Source organism: Aythya marila (assembly GCF_965140915.1).
Source record: "Aythya marila genome assembly, chromosome: 11".
NCBI classification, from domain to species: domain Eukaryota; kingdom Metazoa; phylum Chordata; class Aves; order Anseriformes; family Anatidae; genus Aythya; species Aythya marila.
In genome coordinates this window covers 20,715,894-20,735,369 of record NC_139052.1, presented here as the reverse complement: position 1 = coordinate 20,735,369, position 19,476 = coordinate 20,715,894, and the positions used below count along the sequence as shown (strand labels likewise).

At 42.4% G+C, this 19,476-nt stretch overlaps 1 protein-coding gene across 1 annotated transcript; it reads right to left on the bottom strand.

The window, feature by feature from the left end:
* Window positions 1-1,796: 1,796 nt before the first annotated feature.
* Window positions 1,797-19,065, bottom strand: KIF23 (kinesin family member 23). The gene is made up of 24 exons (XM_082769173.1): window positions 19,035-19,065; window positions 18,866-18,935; window positions 18,455-18,583; window positions 17,039-17,144; window positions 16,216-16,352; window positions 15,506-15,615; window positions 14,908-14,925; window positions 13,848-13,889; window positions 13,321-13,433; window positions 13,050-13,171; window positions 12,527-12,629; window positions 12,120-12,199; window positions 11,910-12,029; window positions 11,223-11,382; window positions 10,503-10,670; window positions 10,134-10,291; window positions 9,508-9,681; window positions 8,620-8,799; window positions 7,944-8,249; window positions 5,823-6,053; window positions 4,688-4,770; window positions 4,332-4,413; window positions 4,139-4,209; window positions 1,797-2,569 (listed from the first exon to the last, which is right to left on the bottom strand). The coding sequence occupies exons 1-24, from the start codon at window positions 19,043-19,045 to the stop codon at window positions 2,554-2,556; spliced, it is 2,790 nt and encodes a 929-aa protein (XP_082625299.1). The 5' UTR covers window positions 19,046-19,065; the 3' UTR covers window positions 1,797-2,553.
* Between the last annotated feature and the right edge of the window lie 411 nt (window positions 19,066-19,476).

Sequence of the window (19,476 nt, the reverse complement as noted above, 5' to 3'; positions counted from 1 at the left end):
CAGGGGGGTGACCAGTCAAGACCTCAAGCAGCACAGCCCAGCCTTCACCTCACCTTTGAGTTCTGCTCAGAGTTAGCTCAGGCCTCACGGGCAGCTCAGGTACACGGAGAACAAGTCCCAGGCTTGACACAACTTGTTCCCATGCCGCCACCTGCCTCAGCGCTGTCAAGGACACACATCCTCTTTTGCAAGGTCTTCTATTTGCTGTTGATTAACCTTTATAATAGGGACGAGGTGGCTGCAGCAACTATTTCTTCGTGCTTAACAGCATGCTCATTCAAAACAAGAACTTTTGTGCTGAGAAAAGCTCTTGTAAAGCATTGTGCCACGATACAGAACTTGGGAAGGACTCACACGCTTCAGCCACACATCCTTTGCCACCAGATACAAAAGATAGCATTTGGAGAGCCGGTTCTGAATGCCTCATTCACATTGCTTTTGAAGCAACCTAGAAGAAGCCACATTCCGCAGCTAAATATTGTCTTTTACAAAGTTCTGAATATTCATTTCTCACGTCTCCCTCTCGGGTTTCCCCAGTAACACTTCAATCATTTATGCTGGTGACACAATGATTCAATCTACATCAGAGAGATAACATCTTTGACAGCTTGCTCATCATTAATAGTAGATTAATTATTTTAGTGCTTGCAAAGGAGTTAATTTAAACACCAGAAATAGGAGCATGGGCCTTATTTAAGTTTCTTTCATTGTTACTGCTGGTGGCTGCCCTTCCCTTCCCATCCTCCCACTGGGTTGCGGTGGATAAGGCAGGTGATGGGTGGCAGCAAGGCCCCACTGCACAGGTTAGCAGCATCCCAAAAACTCACCAGTGCCAAAAGCCAAAAGGAGGAATTTGTTGCCACACAGCCCAGGCAAAAGCCTCCCTCCCTGCAGGGCACAGGATTCAGACAGCAGCACCTCACAGTGGTTATTTCCTACCACCTAGTGGCACCAGCTAACCATTACAGCTGCAGAGCTCCCCGCTGCTCCCTCACTGATGCAACGCGGGATTTGTCTGTTAAACTCACAGAAACCTCTAAAACAAACCCACATTTCTTCAAGCTGCATTTTCCTGGTTTTCCTTTATGACTTGAATGCAATGTCTTCAGATATAGACATTAACTAGTTACAAATTAAATAAAAGCAGGATTGTATTTCAGCCAGCACCCTGAACATTCATTTAATAGCTGTGTGTGGCAGGCATGCAGTTCTCTGCTTGTAGCTCTCCTAGCTAGGACTTCTTGTTTCCCAGACCAAGGTGGAAACCCTCTGAAGCCATTGAACAGCACTGCCTGCTCGAGACAACAGAGTGCAGAACAACTCTTTCTCAGAACAAGTACGAAAGCCTGCTCTTAGCTACTTGAATGTTAATAGAGGACATTGTTAGCTCTAAACCACTACCAGTGCTGTACAGCTTTCTGCTCCAGCTGTGTGCCAAAAAAGAAGCCTTTCCAGAGGTCTTTATCTTTCCAGGATAAAGCACTTCACAGACCATCTGAATATAAAGCTCAAAGTTTTGAGATCTTTAACGAGGCAGTCATTAACTCAGAACAACCAACTGCCCTTAAGAGCAGTTTGCAGAATTGAACGTAAGCTTGTCCTAAAACGCATCGTGGGATCCAAGCAGATTCCTTGGCTTAAATTCCAGAAGCTTCCCAAAAGCTGCATTCATTCACACGTCTTTGCATGAGAGAGTCATGATGCCACAAAGCTTACCTTCGTTTCTGTAGCTTAGTGTACTCCTACGTAACAAGGACATGGTTGGTAAAAGCCATTGAATAAAAGTATTTATTTTAACATGCTTGCAGAGCCACACATACAAAGTTCTCACCGTCTGTGAGCACACTACCCTTTTACCCCATATCTACAGATGTAAAATATTTAATTACTTACTTGCACTACAAAATACAGTAGCTATGATGTCAAGACATCATTACTCATCTCAGTATTCTTGCTCTGTTACTATGAAGGCAGGAAAATTGAAGTTGTTTTCACAAGCTGATTTGTATATTAAATAATCAAAAGGTAATTCTTCCAAGAAGAAATTCATATTACCAAGCTGTTGCTAGCTAATAAAATACGAAATGGCATAGGAACACTCTTAAAGTGCATTACTGCATCTAAATAAATAGCAGCATTTATGCCTCTTCAAAACAGAGGACCTGACGAGGAAGGGGTAGTGACCAGAAAAGAAGTGTATTATATAAAAGCTGAAAAAATACCCAAGGCAAAAGCCTTGTGTCATTAGCCTATAAAGATACATCTTAATAACAAAAGCATCATACATACAAGACAGAAGGTGTTCTTCAGAAGTCCACAGCACGTTAATGGCAGAAGCCCTTCCCCCCCACCCCCGTCTACTGAAAATATATGCACCCACTCGTATGCTTCTTTGGGATTGCAGACAGTATTTCCCATCCAGCTACTGCCTAGCACAGGCCATTATAAAAATAGAAGCCTGCAGCGATAACAAACCAGCTAGTTTATCACTGGCAGCAGATAGCATCAGTCTGATAAAAATCAACAGGATTCCAACGCAGCAGTACATTACGTTCATGGCTTTCTTCGCCTAGAAGAAAATAAAGTCAAGTAACTTTCAGATTTTCCACAGCAGCAGTTTTCCAGTTGAATGTACACATATCACATACTTCCTGTGCTAACAAATGCTACAAGCAAACAACTTATTTATCAAGAAGCAGTTGGTTCCCCCCCCCCCCAGAATAGATAGCCATGAGCTTAAAACAAAGCTTTATTTCAGTGTAATAAGTTTAAATAAATACAAGCTTCAATTCAATATGCAGGCAAACTAAATGAGCTACTACCATTTTACAAAGCTGTAGCCAGGCTGCAAGTAGTAGCAGCCAACCTGAACAGGTCCAGCTTCCAGTGAGAAGTTGAATAGAGTGTATACTAACATGGTGACAGACACATTCATGACCTTAGCTCAGAGATTACCCATTTCAGGACACTCCCCTAAATACCTTTCTACTCTAGTTCCAAACTCTATATATAAACAATACACAGCAAAGTGAGTACGCGTCTTACTAATTTTTACCATTTTGTTTCCAAATGCAATCAGTTTGGTTCATTTCAGCCTCACAAATACCTCTTTGCCTCTCCAGCCCTCTCTCCTGCCTGTAAACATGTCTTGCAAAACTGCACATTTTCTTCCCCTGAGTTGAATAGGTGGCTTCCACAGCACTGCCAGCACCTATCTGCAAGAGGCCAAGTCTGGATATTGAATTCTGTTCTGCAACACCTAGTTTAGCAAAGCTATCATATCTGAAGCATTTCTTTTATAAGTGGAAGATTTTATTAGATGTGGGGCTCAAACCGTGGGCACCAGCTTTACAAACTGCAAGATCATTTCAACTTTTACTAGAGACTGGGGCTTCCAATTTGGTACACTTGCTGCATGTTTGGCACCCTGACCCCACCACGTTAAGGAATGATAAGAGAACCCTGAAATATTCAGTGTTATCTACACATTCGAAGAGGAAAATTTCTTCTAGCATGACTAAATGCCCATGCTTCCTTAGCAGATGCCTTGGCAGTTGCACAGCAGCTAGCAGCTGAAATATTAGCTACTTTCAAATGTACTGTTGGGTATATCCCATGACTGCCTCAGTTCCCTCCATTCCTTCAAAATGGATGCTAAGGTATTTATAACCTTCAATTACAATTTATCTGAAGGTGCAAAAATGAGTACTTTTTACTACAGCAGCATCTGATACAGGCTAGAGGGACCAGAGCAGGATACAGCTTAGAATTTTGCCACTGCCATCGCCAACCCTGTACCAATTTTGGCCTGTCAGGCATGCTGCAGTCCCCAGCTTTTTACAGTCCTGTTAGTCCACTCTGATTTGCTGCAGAAGGACAAGATCAAACCCTGACATTCTGCTCACTGCAATGACTATAGACACCACGCAAGAACATGTCTTCTGGGTGACAGTCCCCTACAGATTCACACAGTCAGGGTTTCCAAGAACTGAACAAGCCTGTTCACCTTAAAGCATTAAAGCACATCCCAAACCCAAAGCAGGAAGGGCAGCAATATCAAGGGGAAAGAAGTGCTGTCTCACTTCAGATGTTGCCAGGAAAGTAGACAATGCCCAAACTACAGAGCAGAGACACTTACTTGGGCTGAGCATGATGCTGATACCCAGGTCCAAGGGCAGACCCTGCCCTCATCTCCACTGCGACAGAACACTGAGAAGACACAGAGGCAGTTAGTTCTCTTGCTAACCCCAACCTAGCTATCAACATTAAAAAATCCTCATCCAGATCAAACATGACACATTCCATCCTTCCCCCCTTCCTTTATAGCTTACTCTGGTTTCCACATCCGTCCATTCAGAGTCTGCAGCATCCTCTGGTGGATCAGGATTAGAAGGCGACGATCTCCGCTTTCGACTGAAGGATGAGTAAGGAGGGAAAAAATGTTACTGGAGAGTCACATATTTTGATAGATTCTCAAACACAAGAGAATACATTTCATACTTTCCAATGAGATACGTTTCTCTCAGCAACAGATCAGCCTTACCAGCGGCTCCAGTACCTGAAAGCTCCTCCAGGTTACCTTTATATGATTTCAGGTTAGACACATTTTGCTATTTAATCATTCGGACAAGAATCAGTTAGTCGTGCACTACTGAAGTAGTGTCAGAGCCTAAAGTTAAGAACTCACCCTGTTGGAGATTCCTGCTTCAGTGTCTCTATTTCTGTGAACTGCACAGCCTGTCCACCACCCCTGGTTTTGAAGACATCACCCTGGAAGCCAAAATCATTTAACAAGTTACAGCTACTAAGTCATTACGTCAGCTAGAGTGCCACTTCCCACACAAAAAATTAAGTGCTTACAGCTATAATTTCCTTTCAGGTTAGTAGCCAGTAAGCATACATGCACAAATACATTCTCCCCCATTATATGTAGGATTAGGCACAATGAACATCATCTACCCTGATGATCATGCAAGATACACAGAGAACAGTCACTATGAGAGATTTGTCTGTTCAACATTCAGTTATTGCTATAAGATATGCAGAAATCATGTCACAGGCTCAGTTTCAATGCTTCCATTCAACAACACGAACAGGCTTGTTACCTTTGTGAGACTGCTCAGACCTACAAGGTTACTGTACAGGAGTGAGGGCTTTTTTTTTTTTTTAAATAAAATTCAAAATAAAAATAAGGCAGTATTGGAAGGCCCATAACCAAAGGAAAAATGAACCAAAAGCTTCTTGTTATGATTTACAAATAGCTCTCAGTTTGCCTTAGGTAAGCACAGTCAGCATTTTGGGACACAACCATTGTTAGTGTTCAAAGCCTAGGTGATCTCACCAATTTGCTTGTTAGTTTGATTATTAGGAATTACATTCCGGAGCATTTGAGCATCCATCACTGCAGCAAGCTTACTTATTCCACTAATGGAAATCAAATAACATTGCTCCAACAAGACTGACTCCACAAGATCAGCTGCAGCCACAAGTCTAAGAAATTTCCACTATAAACGGATTATTGCATTTTACTGGGGGGAGGGAACGACATGGACACACGATACACCACTTAATTACTTCCAGGAAAAATGGTGACTGAGAAACAAGCTTCTAATGGTAGGCATAAAGTAACAACAAAGTTCGAGAAGAGCATTTCCAGACTCTCAAAGCTCCCTTGAATCCAACTGCACCAAACTTCCAAATCCAATTTCTGAGCACAGTGAGTTAAGCATCATACCCTTCTGCAAGCCTGCAGCACAAACACATTGCCATATCCGGAATTTGACAGGGTTATCACAAGTTCACTACGAAGGTGTTTGCGTTACCTTAATTAGTTTGGTTTCAATCTCCCCATCAGAGGCTAGCTCCTGGTGCGTCAGCATGTACTTGTCACACTTAGCTAGTGCCTTTTCGCTTGCAGCCGCTACCGTGATGGCATGAGGGACATGTGGCTGCATGACTGTGTCAGTGGGCAGATTAGAAGGTGGTTTATGATCTACCCATCTCTCCCCAGCTGAGCGCGACCGTCTGTGCCTGAGACGAACCGGAGGTGCGTTCTGATCAGAGTGGAAGAGAATCAGAAGAGATCAGCACACAAGAAACATCTCAAAGGATATCATTAGCAGAGCGAATTTCACAGGTCTGGTTAAGATGCATTTATCTGAAGTTCAAAGCTTCGCTCCCGAACTGCTTTCAGAATCCATCCTGAAAGGCAGCATTACAGAGAGCCTCTTAAAGGATTCTTAAACGTGATTTCTGTGCCGATTCCTATTTCTTGTAAATTTTAGGTGTTATCCAATCAGTTGCATTCCCTACATAGTAAAGTTTCCACAGAGAGAACATCTTCATCTTTGGTAGCACTTCTAAATTTCCAGATTAACTCTGATTACTATAAACATATTAACCAACCTGAAAAAAGAAATTTGGAAATGTTTCCCCAGATTCATTCATAGATCAAGGAGTTTTCATGAGGTAGCAAAGGAAGCAGGCTGAGTATGGATTTCCAACATCTCTACAGGATGCTAGGTCTCATAATACTTACAGAGCAGAGAAAAAGGAAGTGTCCCCTGTGCTAGTGTTACTGCTTCTAAGCTCAGCTGTTGGAAATCCATGAGAAGTGATTGAAGTTCGTACGTTTTTAATTTCATGGTCATGAACATTTTCAGTTGCTCAGGAAAACCAGAAAATTCAGGAAACTTGTTTAAAAAATTGGGTCTCTTCAAGACCTTTGAGCGGGCATTTGAGAAGTACTGCAGACTCTCATTTATATACTAATTTTTACAGACCTCTAAGTCAGAGTGAGGTTAGATAACCCAAAGCTATGAAAGCAAATCCCATCCACTGTATTTTCAGGTTATGAGAAGCAATTGGGATTTCTTTTAGCAATAGACTTGAGATGGGCCTTGCCCTTTACAAATATAAAGCAGCTCTTAAAAATTAAATGTACAGAGACACATGGCTTTCAGAAAAAGTTTAAATTAAAATTGGAGAAAACCCTCAAGATCCCCTCCTCCCCCTTTTAGCAGGCAAGTACTTATTTTGGTTGGCACGTTGGGGAAATAATTCTGCCAGGGTGCCTTAGAAGGTATGTTCTAAAGAGAGGACACTGCTACCAGTCACACGTTACTGTGGGAGAGACCACATACAGCCCTTACTCTGCTGCTGATTCATTTATTAGTTAATTGGAATAGCATCTGCTTAAACACACATCCCACATTTCAAAGGGCTGGCAAGTAAACTTTGAAAACATTGACAAAAAAAGAGTTTACCATAAGTTCTTCCCCCTTGAGAAGCTCTCTCAAGAAGGCTGATTGGAGGGGGCAGGGTGTTGTACAATTCTCTTGGATTTACCTGAGCCACTGCGACAGAGCTATGATGTGATAGAGACAGCACCAATACAAATATTTGCACACAACAATTTAATGAAAAAATCATCTCCCAGCTGTAAGCAAAGCCCCACAGTTTTAACGCAGACAGGAAAATTTAGGAGAACTATTCTAAGAGAGCTGAATTTAACAGTGAAAGTGAGACATTTGCCCAAGCTCTATTTCCAGTAGACATTTGCATATATGGCTCATAAGACCACCATTTAAGCTGCCCAGACTATGGTAAACTGCATGCTGCAAGACAGATTTGAGGAGACAGACGAATTAAAACAAAGACACTCATAGCTAGGAAAAAGGTCTAGCTAGTTCAGAGTTCCTTCCAAGAGCTATCTACACACTAACAGGAAATAGACTCACTGCTTTTAAAAAATTTACATGCCAAATTAAGAATTTAAATAGAATAATAGGAAGACAAGGAAATAGTACTGTGCTATAAGAAATTTTTGATTTTTTTCCCTGTTTCAGTGTGCTCAATGTAAGAGAGCAGTTGTGATGAACTTTTGAGCCAGACTAAGCAATGCTACGTTTCTACATTTAGCTTTTGACGGGATCAGCACTAACCCTGCAGCATTGATCCTCTTCTATTTCTAGCTCATCTCTACGTCTGGGAACCTCAATGACTCCAGTCCAGCACATCCCTCGCCTTCTGTCTGAGGTGTTATAGTCTCTACTTTGTTCTGGTTCTTGTTGTCTACTCCTTGCATTAGAAGTGCCACCGGTATGCTTGTGCGAAGGGGTTTTCTGCTCCCATTCCATAACACAGGAAGCCACAGAAATGCTGCTACAAGAATTAGAACGTCTGTGCACCTGGGGGTTGCTCACGAGCCGCTGGCTGCTAGGGACTTGAGTGATTAAATTACTAGAAGGCTAGAGAGAATGGGAAAGAAGTTAATGAACATACAGAACTGTCAACTTGTAAGGCAATCAAACAGTGTCACTCTGCATATTGTCAGTATTCAGTTCAGCTATTTGAGCTTAGGGGTTTGGGGAGCTCCTGTGTCACAGTGACACCATTAAGAATCGTGTTTTTCCAGTTCCAGGAGCATTAGGAGACAGGAGCACAAATAAAGCACACTGATAAATACAAAAGGAGAAGGAAGAATTCAAAGGAAGCTTAGTCATCCAAATTCTGTGCTTGGAAACTATTTTCTAGCCACTAAAGAAAAGCAGTCTGCATTTTAGTTCATTCTTATAAGTGTTTGTCCCCATATGAAGGAGCACTTTAAAGGTAACTTACAGGTACTGGTGAAGGAGACACGGATCTCTGAATAGGCTTCTCTCTGTCTCTCTCTCGTGAAGGCCTCTCCGGCTTTTCATTCTTTGGTTCAGTAACAATGGCCTTCAGTTGCTTCAGTTTCTCATCTTTGACCCAAAGTTTGTTCTGCATTTCCAGCTGCTTTGCTGCTACACGACGCTCCTAGAGGGGAGAGAGGAAAAGCATGAAGCATGTTATACAAAAGCACAAGTAGTGCTGAAATTTTGAACAGGAAACAAAGTTCTTCCCCCACTTAGATACAAGCTACAAAAAATAATCAAGCTAAACAGACAGACTTCTCAGATTATAAACCAGTACCATGCTTATAAACCATGTTATAAACCAGTACCATTTTGCTTCCTAAATTAGTGGCAAATTGAAGCATTGTCTAACTATAGCTCCATCAGTGGTCCTGAAGCAGAAAACAGGACCACAGTAGTTTAAGGTAATCCTTTAGAATTCCTTTGCTTGTTGCTCATCAAGGGCATATCTGAGCGAGAGTTTACATGAGGATAAGGAGGAAAAGTCCAATATTAGGCTTCTACTTACAATTGACAGAATGAAAGAATCACTCCCCAGAGAGCCACAAACCCAGAAGAACAAGTTTTAGATATTGAAGCAAAATGGAAGTACTCAGGAGAGCTACTCTAGCTGTATCACAAGCCCTTGAGGAATTTATCCTATCATACCACATTTATAAAAGTTAAGATGAAAATGTCTGTTCAAGTCAGTAATTAAAAAGACAAACTCATCTTCAGTCTTAACGCTATTACGAAAGAAAAAACACACTCAAAGCCCTCACAAGAACAAGCTCCCCAGCTCCCCTCAGCATGGCTCCGTTAGCTCTAGTATTTATGGAAGTGTACTTACACACTCCTTCTCCCATTTCATGGTCGTTTCTGCCACCATGCCTTGCAGTCGTGCTTCCAACCTACGCTTGTCAGAAGCCTGACGTTGCAGTTTCTGGCTCTTGCTTTCCAGTTCTTGCTGAAGATTACGCTTGTCTTCTTCATAAATTGTAGCAGTTTTCTCTAAAATTTCAATCTGGAGGAAGAAAGGATGAACAACAGGTCAAGATGTGCTAGAATATATTCACTGTTGTACCAATATATAAGATAAGTCGTCCAGATTCCAGAAAGTTTCAGATTTTACAACCTTCTTAAAAGTTGCCCTTCTTAACGTATTAGGAAAGGCCTCACCTTTGGCACACAGGGACATGGTTTAATGGTGGATGTGCTAGTGTTAGGCTGATGATTGGACTTGATCTTAAGTACCTTTTTAAGTGCTTTTTCCAACCTAAATGATTCTAGGATTCTAGTAGCAAAACCAGAATGCTAGAAGTGTTCATTACAAACGATTCCCACAAAGTACTTTTAACTTTGTCTTTAATATCCATCTTACAAGCACTTCTGATGTCAAGAAGCTTGCCAAACAAGAGACAGAAAATGCATGTTGTGCTTAGGAGTTGTATAGCTTAGAGCAATATAAAAACCAACCTTGTATTCCAAAGTTTTAATTTTCTTCTCCAGACGTTCTAGCTCCATTTTCTGTCCTGCTATTGTTTTCTCTTTTTCAGACAATTTTCCTTGAATATAGTTTTCCTTGGATATAACACTGGAATCAAATTCTTGCAGCGTAGTCTTAAATGCAAGCACTGCAAGAGAGACAACACACTTTACCTTCTCTCCCTATCCCCATAGCATCAAAAGGAGTTGTTCTCTTCTCCTACCAACTTAACACTACCAGCTACTCTGTTACCTCAAAGTTTTCTTTTCAAGCTTTCAATCTAGACAAGAGAAGAGATGCTGTAGTAGTAACAAGGGCATCAAAAAAATCCAACTCCACATCAATGTTAAAATTCTTACCATTTTTGGCAAATTCATCTGACAACATTTGTCGTAGTTTATGGCGTTTTTCCAGGACTTCAATAAGCTTTGGAAGTGTTTGATCATCATTAGGATCCAATAGCTCACATGAAGGCAACGGAGGAAAGCTCTGCAAAAATATCTCAGAAGCAGATTGCTCTTCTGTTTCTGTAAGATTTAAAGCCAAGGAAGTCTGTCAGCAAGCTACAGAGCAGAAAGTTTCCATTTAACAATGCATAGCCACAGATCATTGCACAGTATTCTAAAGCAGACAGAATAACTAAAACTACATGTTTTTCAGAATAGATGACAGCATTGAGAAAAGACTAAGTGTGATATTTTTGATTCACTCCCTGATAACACCTTCAGGCAACTCTTGATTTCTAAAGTAGATCCAGAGCATTCAAAAAAATAAAAATCGAAGTTTCATCTTCAGCACAATTTCTTTTCCAGAGCTGCAGTAATGGGACCATGAATTCAACTCATCACCAATAAAGAATTACTCTGAGATTTGTAGTGAAGCCCAACTACTGCATAAGTAGCACCACTGTATGAAAAGAGCAGTTCAGATGTAACTATTACAGAGAAGGCTCCCAACCAACAGTTTGATGCAGTTCCTTGTGTGCCTTTACGGCTCAAATAATTTGTTTTAAGGAAATCTTCATCCCCCTAAGAACAGCACAAGCCAGTGCTGCAAACACCCAGTGTTCTTGTATTTACCTCCATTGATGGGGCCACCCCGCATCTCCAACTTCCGCGCAAGTTCTTCTTTGAAGGCCTGATTCCTAAAGCGCCGCCCTGGTGTTAAGCCACACAGAGGTCTATCAACAGGCCTTGCCACTTCCACTTCCTGGGTCATTTCGGCAAAACGCATGACTTGCTGCAAAAGAACAGAAGCAAACTCAGCAATTAAACTACAGCAGTCCAAATTAAATTTGAAAGTGACATTTTAGATCAATAAAAGTTCTAGCAAAGACATTAACAAGCTATAATCTCAACTATTTGGCAAGATACCTGGCTGGGAATCTAAAGCTGAATGTCTAAAAATCTTACCAGTAAGATCTTCCCTACTTCAGCCTCCAAGGAATCACAAACCTGACTGTGCACGTATCTTAACTTCCAGAAAGTACTGTCATAGTGGGGATAAAACACCTAGATATGACTATTTAGACAGCTATAAATAAGAGAAGCTTCCTACCTATATTACACACAAGTCGTAGTTGTACTTTAAGTGGACAAGTAAGATTTAGAGGACACATTTGCCCTAGAGTATTATACCTGATTACCTGAAGTGTCTAAGCAACAAAAAGTTACCACTCCTGCCACCTACTAAACAAGTGCAGTAATTCAGTCATGAACATGAGACATGAGTAGGTGAGGATGAGATAAGAACTGCAAGAAAGTTACCAAGCTTTCTTCGTAGTCCTCAGCTTTAGGATTAACGCATACAATCATACGCACTTTTCCTTCACCATCAAAATAGTTCTTGAAGAGGTGAGTCAGCTTGGAATCTCTGTACGGAACCATCTGAAAGTAAAGTAGAAGAAAGCTCTGGTAAGGTTATGTTACACCAGCTTTTTGACAGATCAAAAGATAATTAGATGATGGGTTGCATACCTTATTTGTTCCATACATCTGGTTTTCCCGTAGAACTTCAATGCATGTTCTTAATGTCATTAGTGACTGATTAATATTACCTTAAAATAACAAAGAAAAAAAAGCTCTGTAAGCAGCTATTTGGATCACATTCTTAAATTATTTGGCAGTCTACTTAAAGATAAACCACCTGGACCCTTAAGTCATATTTGTTTAATAATCATTCCAAATAATCTGAAGCATTCATGAATTTAATAACTTCTATGAAGAAGCTTCTAGTTTCCAAACTGGAGGATTAAGACTGTCAAGCCAAATCACTGATCATAACAGAATACTCATTGTTCCTAATGTTTCTTTACATTAGTGTTGTCTCCTAGTAAACCTATTCTAGCATATAAACTATCAGGTTTTCTAAACATGGCACATACCTGCTTCTCGCAACCTGTTCCCTTCAGCTTTTGTTCTATTAGTCCTTTCACTTCCAGCAAGATCAACTAAGGACAGCTGGCTTAAAGTGATCTGTTCTTTCTCCTGTTACAGACAAAACATAAGGCAAATTGTTAGCGTTCTACTCCCTGCACTTTAAAGTGCACTGGAAGAAAACATACACACCTCACAATCCAACTATGCACCACTTTGTGTGAATAAGTTTTATCGAATCCTTTCTGTCTTAGGCCACCAGATAGATTGTAACAAGTGCATTCACTCAAAGCCTCTAAGTCTTTGATTCTTACATTCTTTGTTAAAGAATGAGACTAACTTTGTTAAAGACTTCAGAGATGTCATAGTTTTGATTTACTTCAAAATGAAACTTCTAACGATCAAGATGCATATTTCTGAGACAAGGTAAACTGTTTCAGAAGGCCATATTACAAGATTCTCTTTTTCTAACTTACATACACATACATTCACACACACAGCTCTTCTTTAATAGCCTGCCCCAGAATTCACCTGCAGCACATTATCTCCATCTGCATCCAGGGGTGCCTGAGCCAACTTTATAATAAACACACTGTGAGATCGGCTAGATTCTCGATTCAGCTGAGTGTTTGCAATACGCCTCTTCTTTTGACCTGTTAAAAAGAAAAAAACATACCCTCCAGAAGTCTGCTTCATTTAACAGACTTGCCACATAGCAAAGCCAGTTCTGTTTTCAGTGTGGCAGCGTAGAAGACTACATGTCTGTACTAAATATGATCAGTTACTTTTCAAGATCATTTACCTCTCCAAAACACTTCAAAAGCTTCTTCTGTAGATTTCACCTCTACTTCTGTGCATCCTGTGACATACATATTGTGATTCTGGTCCTCACGAAGTATTTTGGATTGTGGAGGTCTTAAGGGCGAAGGAGAGAGAACAATAAAACTGAGTGCAGGTGTATACACAGCAGCACTACATGTCAAGCAAGTTTTCTTTTAAGTACAAAATTCAGACTGAACACGTCAGTTATCCACACAGCAGATGTGAGAGGAAGTACAAGTACAGGGACACACATTCAGCAAGGATTAGTTACACTTCAGCTACTGCTTTAATTTAGAAGCCACGTTTAATTGCAATTCTTACTAGAAATCATTGGTTTGAACGGCAGCTATTGCTTTTCTACATGCACACGCTCATACAGAAGCAAGATGGCCTCAAGAGCAGTCTAAATTTGCTAGTTAAGCAAGAAGAGAGGGAGTCAGTCTATTTTCTGCTTCTACTGAAAGTAAATTTCACTTTTCAATAGTGGAAATATGCTTATGCACATACATAAAGTCACCATTTCGCACAGGAGTGTTGCAACTGTTCCACCTACCAAAAAAACAGGGTTAAAAATATTAAGTCATTCAGCTTGCCTGAAATCATTTCATATTTAATGCACTGCAGCTTCCATAAGTGGAAATAATGCAAGATTTTTCCTAGGCTGATTTCTGGACAAAAGCAAGACACTAAACCCAATTTCAATTCTTCTTTAAAAAGCATTCAGACATTCAAACTCATTTCAAAGCAGTACCCCAGAGACTGCTCTCGGTGTTTTGGTGCAATAGCTTGTTTTGCTCTAGTTGGTCCTTATAGATCAGCCAACTCTTTAATTAACACATGTACTGTAGATATGCATGTTTTCTTTAATGGATTTAGAATTAAAAAATACGTTCAACTAAGTTTGACTTGCAAACTCTTTTCCCAAAAGTCACAAGACTCACTGATTTTAGGCAGCAGCTAAGTACACACCTTCCCCCCCAAAAAAACAGAAATTTGCTTATGAGACTATTCATTTCTGTTTCTACAGAAATGACTGGCATTGAGCGAAGAGATACACAAGCTTACATCAACTGTAAAGCAACAATAGCAACTTCTGCCCAATAGAGTTATCCAGAGAAAAATGTCAGCTATGGAATGGCTTACTCTTCAAGCTGCACTCACCAGCTAGGAATAGTACGAACAGACTTAGAACCTCAGCAGGATACAACGCTGCCTAACAAATATTTACTTGCCTTCCATTATACTAAGAAAGGGAGCACTAAGTCTTAGCATCAACAGAACAACCACCAGTACTTGGCATGCTTAAATGCTGTTGTCTGAACTCCTTACTCATCACCTTTTTCCATGTGATTTTTTTTTGAAGCAATTCACATGAATGAATTGAGCCAACTTGACAAGACAACAGCCACAAAGACAACATAGCTCTCACAAAAGTATCACAAAGCTTACAAATATCATTATTCCTACTGACTTTGGTTTTATCTCTCAAAGGGAGCTTCCTCCAGGAGGTCATATATGTATTGTTGTGGTATGAATGAAAAAAATGTAGAAATTATCTTATAATTAGGATTCTATTTGGCGCCTGCTGATAACATACAAGTGATTACAAGGAGCATCCACAGACAGATGTCATGTCAAACAGTGACTACAGTCAAAAAGCAAGTCTACTGACAGGTGGCACGAGCCAAGTACAGAAAAGCTCACACTAGAAACACTAAATACAACACATTACTTTGGAGTCCCATCAGATTAAAAAATTTAAAAGATAAATTTCCATCCAGCAGTGCTGTTCTTGGTTGCAGTAAGAATTTTGCCTTGCAAAATTCCTGGATAGTTAGCATTTGGATCACCCACCATTCAGCAATATCACTTTTTTTTTGCAAAACACCCTTAAGGTTAAGCTCATGGTATCACTACTTTGTCAAATCACAGCATTTTACTTACAAGAAAATGTGTACAAAAAATAGCCTTATGCTGCCTGATTTTAAGTCTGAGAATTTAAATACTTAATTATGCAATTGCTCAAACCACATGAAAAGAGTTTTCATTAATATACTTCCCTTTTTTCAAGGGAAGGATAAGGACACCAAGGTAATTTAAAATCACAACTCCAAAATAACATTTACATGAAGTAATTTGTTCTGCACATTACAATAGTTACTCACTTGCCAGATGGAGTCTTTGGAACAGGCATGGCATCTCTTTTCTGTCGCTCTAATAGAGCATCTACTTCGCACTGAACATCCACACCATTCTTGTCATCAAGCTTAAAAACCTGAAGAGGGAACATGTTCAGACAATGCAATGATAAACACTAGAGAACATGAGGTGTTGGCCAGCAGAAGACAAGCTATTTGATCAGGCTGTCTGGCAACCAGCAAATACCACACCTTGGCCAGCAGAAGACAAGCTATTTGATCAGGCTGTCTGGCAACCAGCAAATACCACACCCCCTCACTAACACCTGAAGTGCTGGCTAATTCCACGTACACCTAACAGTCGTTTCCAAAATACAAAGTTTTCATAGAAGCTTCCAAGCTTGATTACTACAAAAGGAAAACACTTTCAAGTATTGTTTCAAATATATTTAGGTAGCAAAAAAAAAAAATAATAATCAGAGATGCTTTACCACAAGAAAAACTTAACAGCACCTCCTCAATTATTTTAGACGAGGAATGAAATCTAGTCACAAGATACAAAAGCCACAGGAAACCAAGTAATTAAAGAATATGTGACAATGACAAGGACAACCAGACCACAGACCTTCTTGGAATGTCTGTTCTAGATACCAGGCCTGCCTCTTCAAATCTCATGGTTTGTTTTTTTAAGTCAGGAGTTCAACACTTTAATCTTTTTCAAATGCAAAACTACTCACAAATCTCTTGGCCTGGAACGGTCCTATGCTGTTGAAGATCATATCCAAACACCGGGGGAGAAGTCCTCCGTCCCCAGGAGACCCTGTCATGGTGTGTGTTTTCCCACTGCCTGTCACCCCATAGGTAAAGAGGAGACCTAGGAGAGGCAGAAGAGTCCTGCAGTCACGCTCAGTCTCAGAAAAGCTGGATTATATTCACACTCCATCTGTCTTGGGTAAAATACACTTGGGAAAAAACAATGACTCCTTTGGAGCAGCTAACAGTAGATATCCCAGCCCACCAGCAGCCATTCCTAGTCAATACCAACTCATCGAGACACACTTCAACTACAAGTCACAGTACTTCTCCTGTATTTGGAAGTGAGAATAGAAGGAAGCCACTAAGCCCCACGTGCAGAGACCTGATTTATTTTGGATATTACTGAGGAGATTGATGTTAGCCAGATACCTCAAGGACCAACACTGAGACATCAAACTGTAACCGGGACAGATTGATTTGTTTCTGCAGTCAGTCTTTAAGTGAATAAATCATCCCTTTCTGCAGAAAAAATGCTTCTTCTGTTAACAGTGTACAAGATTACTCCTTGACGCACATAACACACACTCCATAACACAGGTAAATAAGTTTATAGGTACTGAAAAACAAGAGCAGCTCCCAGGGCAGTTGTACAGGGGAGCTGAACCACAACTGTTCCATTGCAAACAAGGCATATAGATTTTTACCTAGACAAGCTAAGAAACCTGAAAACATGCAAAATGACAGCAATAACAAAAAAGGGAAAGGCAGACACACCAAAGTGGTAGAGAACAAGTAATTCCTTACCATTTTTCCCACGAATGAGATCTTCCACCAGAGGTTTAGCCACCACATCAAAAACATCCTTCTGAACAACGAGGGTGCCAAACACTTCTTTAAACGAATACTGCGTCTGAAGCAAAGAAAATACAGTGCCCTAAACCTCCCATTTCCCTGTCCAGAAGCCATTGCTTCAAAATGCTTCACTCTTTAGAGCAGCTTTCCATCAGCTTAACAGAATGACAAAATCTACTTCAGGATCACACCAGTGTTTGAACACGCAGCTGCTCCACTACGACTAGTCTAGGAATAAGATTTGCAAAACAAAGAACAGCAACCGTCGAGTTTTTATAGAACTTTAGTCCCCAATAACTGGAATGATCACACAGCCTGACCTCCCATGCCCACAGTTTTCAGTTTCAAGTTCCTGTTTGAGCTGAAATCATCATCTATGCAGGCACTGGGCAAAGCAACACCCACAATGCCCAAATCCAGATTGTTCCAGGTTTTAATCATCTTCTTTTAAGTTCATGTCTTTTTCCAGCCTAGCCTCAGTTTCCAGGCAGGTCCAGGATGGGTTTTCAATACATTTTGATCAATCTGGCCACTTTTCATCAAAACACTAATTCAAATAAATAGTTGAGCTAAGAGTTTTTGAGTAAAGGTTTGTTTACAAAACTTTAAAATCTTTGCCGATTTTATTTAGGACTTTGAAGAAAACTTTATAAACTTCAAGGTTCTTCCATACTGAAATCAGAAACAAAGTATTCAGCATCCCAGCTAGCATTCACTGCATTTTATCCACAGAAAGCCAAAGACAGCCTCATTGCGAGCTACATCCCCATGCTAGGAACCTGTAATTAACTGTTTCACAACCAAATGGCATTCATCACTACAGCACTTCAGCTCCTCATTCTATGCATGCAGCCTAAGCCCTTCTTTCCTAGGAAACATGATATTGGTCAAGTACCAGCACAAACTTGGAATAAGTGACCCGCTTCCTACTTCCCACTTCGCGCCATTTCACTACTTTAGAGTTGAATAGTTCAGCTGAAAGGGACCTGCAAAGATTAGATCCAACTGCCTGACCCATGACCACTTCAGGACTAACCAGAAGTTAGAGCACATTACTGAGGGCATTGTCCAAACATCTCTTGAGCACTGGCAGGTACGGGGGCATCAACCACCTCTTCGGGAAGCCTGTTGCACAGTTCAATCACCCTCATAGTAAAGAATTTTTTCCTAATGTCCAGTTTAAGTCTCTCCTGGTGTGACTTTTGTTCCTGGTGTCCCCTCATCATTCTGAATTTGGAAACTGGCTCCCAGAGCACACCAACCATACAGGCACTGCCCCACAGGCTGTGGTGGACCCCACGAGCCCGAGGGGAACCCCGGCAGGGGGGAAGGGGCTGCTGCCCACCCCCGGCAGCCCTAGGCCCTTACCTCTCGGTACTCCCCATTGCGGAATACCCTGTACCCATCGGGCGGGTGGATCTGCACCGTGGTCTCGCTGATCACCTCGATGCAGCACTCCTGGTCCTGGCGGCTGAGCGGCCTCACCCTGCAGTACACCTGGGGGGAGACGGGTCAGAAAAAAAGGGGGTGGGGGGGGGACAGGGACCGGTGGGGAGCTCAGAAAGGGATTGGGAACAGGGAGGGGATGGAGATCGGGGGATGGATGGACCAGGAACCGGGAGAAGGGGCACGGGAGGGTGTGAGGGGGGGGAACTGGGGCCAAGGGGGGGATGTGGGGGGGAACCGGGGGATGCCTGGGGGGGTTTCAGGGCACCCAGCCCCGCTCCGAGAAGCCTCCCCCCGCCCTCCCCTCTCACCCACGCCCCCCCCTCAACTCACCCCCACGGGATCCTTGGGCCCGGGGGCTGGCGGCTTCTTCAGCGCCGGCCTCCGCGGCGTCTTGGCCCTACTGGGAGAAGGAGCGAGGCGTCAGGGGAGGCCCGGGGGGGGGCCGAACCACACCGAACCGGGCCGGGACGAGGGGCTGAGGGGTCAGGGGCCGACTTACGCCGCCTTCATGGCGCCGGGGGGGGGGGGGGGACGGGGACGGGGCCGGGACAAGGCCGAGGCCGGGCCGGGGGTCGCGGTGTGAGGGGGGGGGGGGCGGGGGGCGGGGGTCAAAGCCGGGGCCTCCCCGGAGCCGCTCTGGGCGCTGCCTCCGGCCGCGCGCCCGTTCGGATTCAAATGCAGCCAATCAGCGCGCGCGGCGCCGCGTAGCGTCGTTGCGTCACGGGGTGGGAGGGGCCGGGCGTTGCCATGGTAACGCGCCCCCCCCCTAGGCCGCGGCCTACAGCGCGGGCGCCCCCCGCTGGGCCTTCGAGGCCTGCGCGGATGCGGCTGTGAGGGGCGAAGGGTTGGAAAGTCGCACAAACACAACATGGCTCCAGCCTGCAGCCCCCTGTCCAAGCCCTGAGTGCACCCCAAAGTCAGCCCCGGTGTCTGAGAGCGTT

What these genes read in the sequence shown, in the direction of transcription:
- KIF23 (XM_082769173.1), bottom strand. An exon ending in GGCCCAAGGATCCCGTGGGG is followed by an intron (nt 18,584 to 18,865) that starts GTGAGTTGAGGG and finishes GTCTCCCCCCAG; the next exon opens with GTGTACTGCAGGGTGAGGCC. An exon ending in TGTCTCCTTCACCAGTACCT is followed by an intron (nt 8,250 to 8,619) that starts GTAAGTTACCTT and finishes CATTCTCTCTAG; the next exon opens with CCTTCTAGTAATTTAATCAC.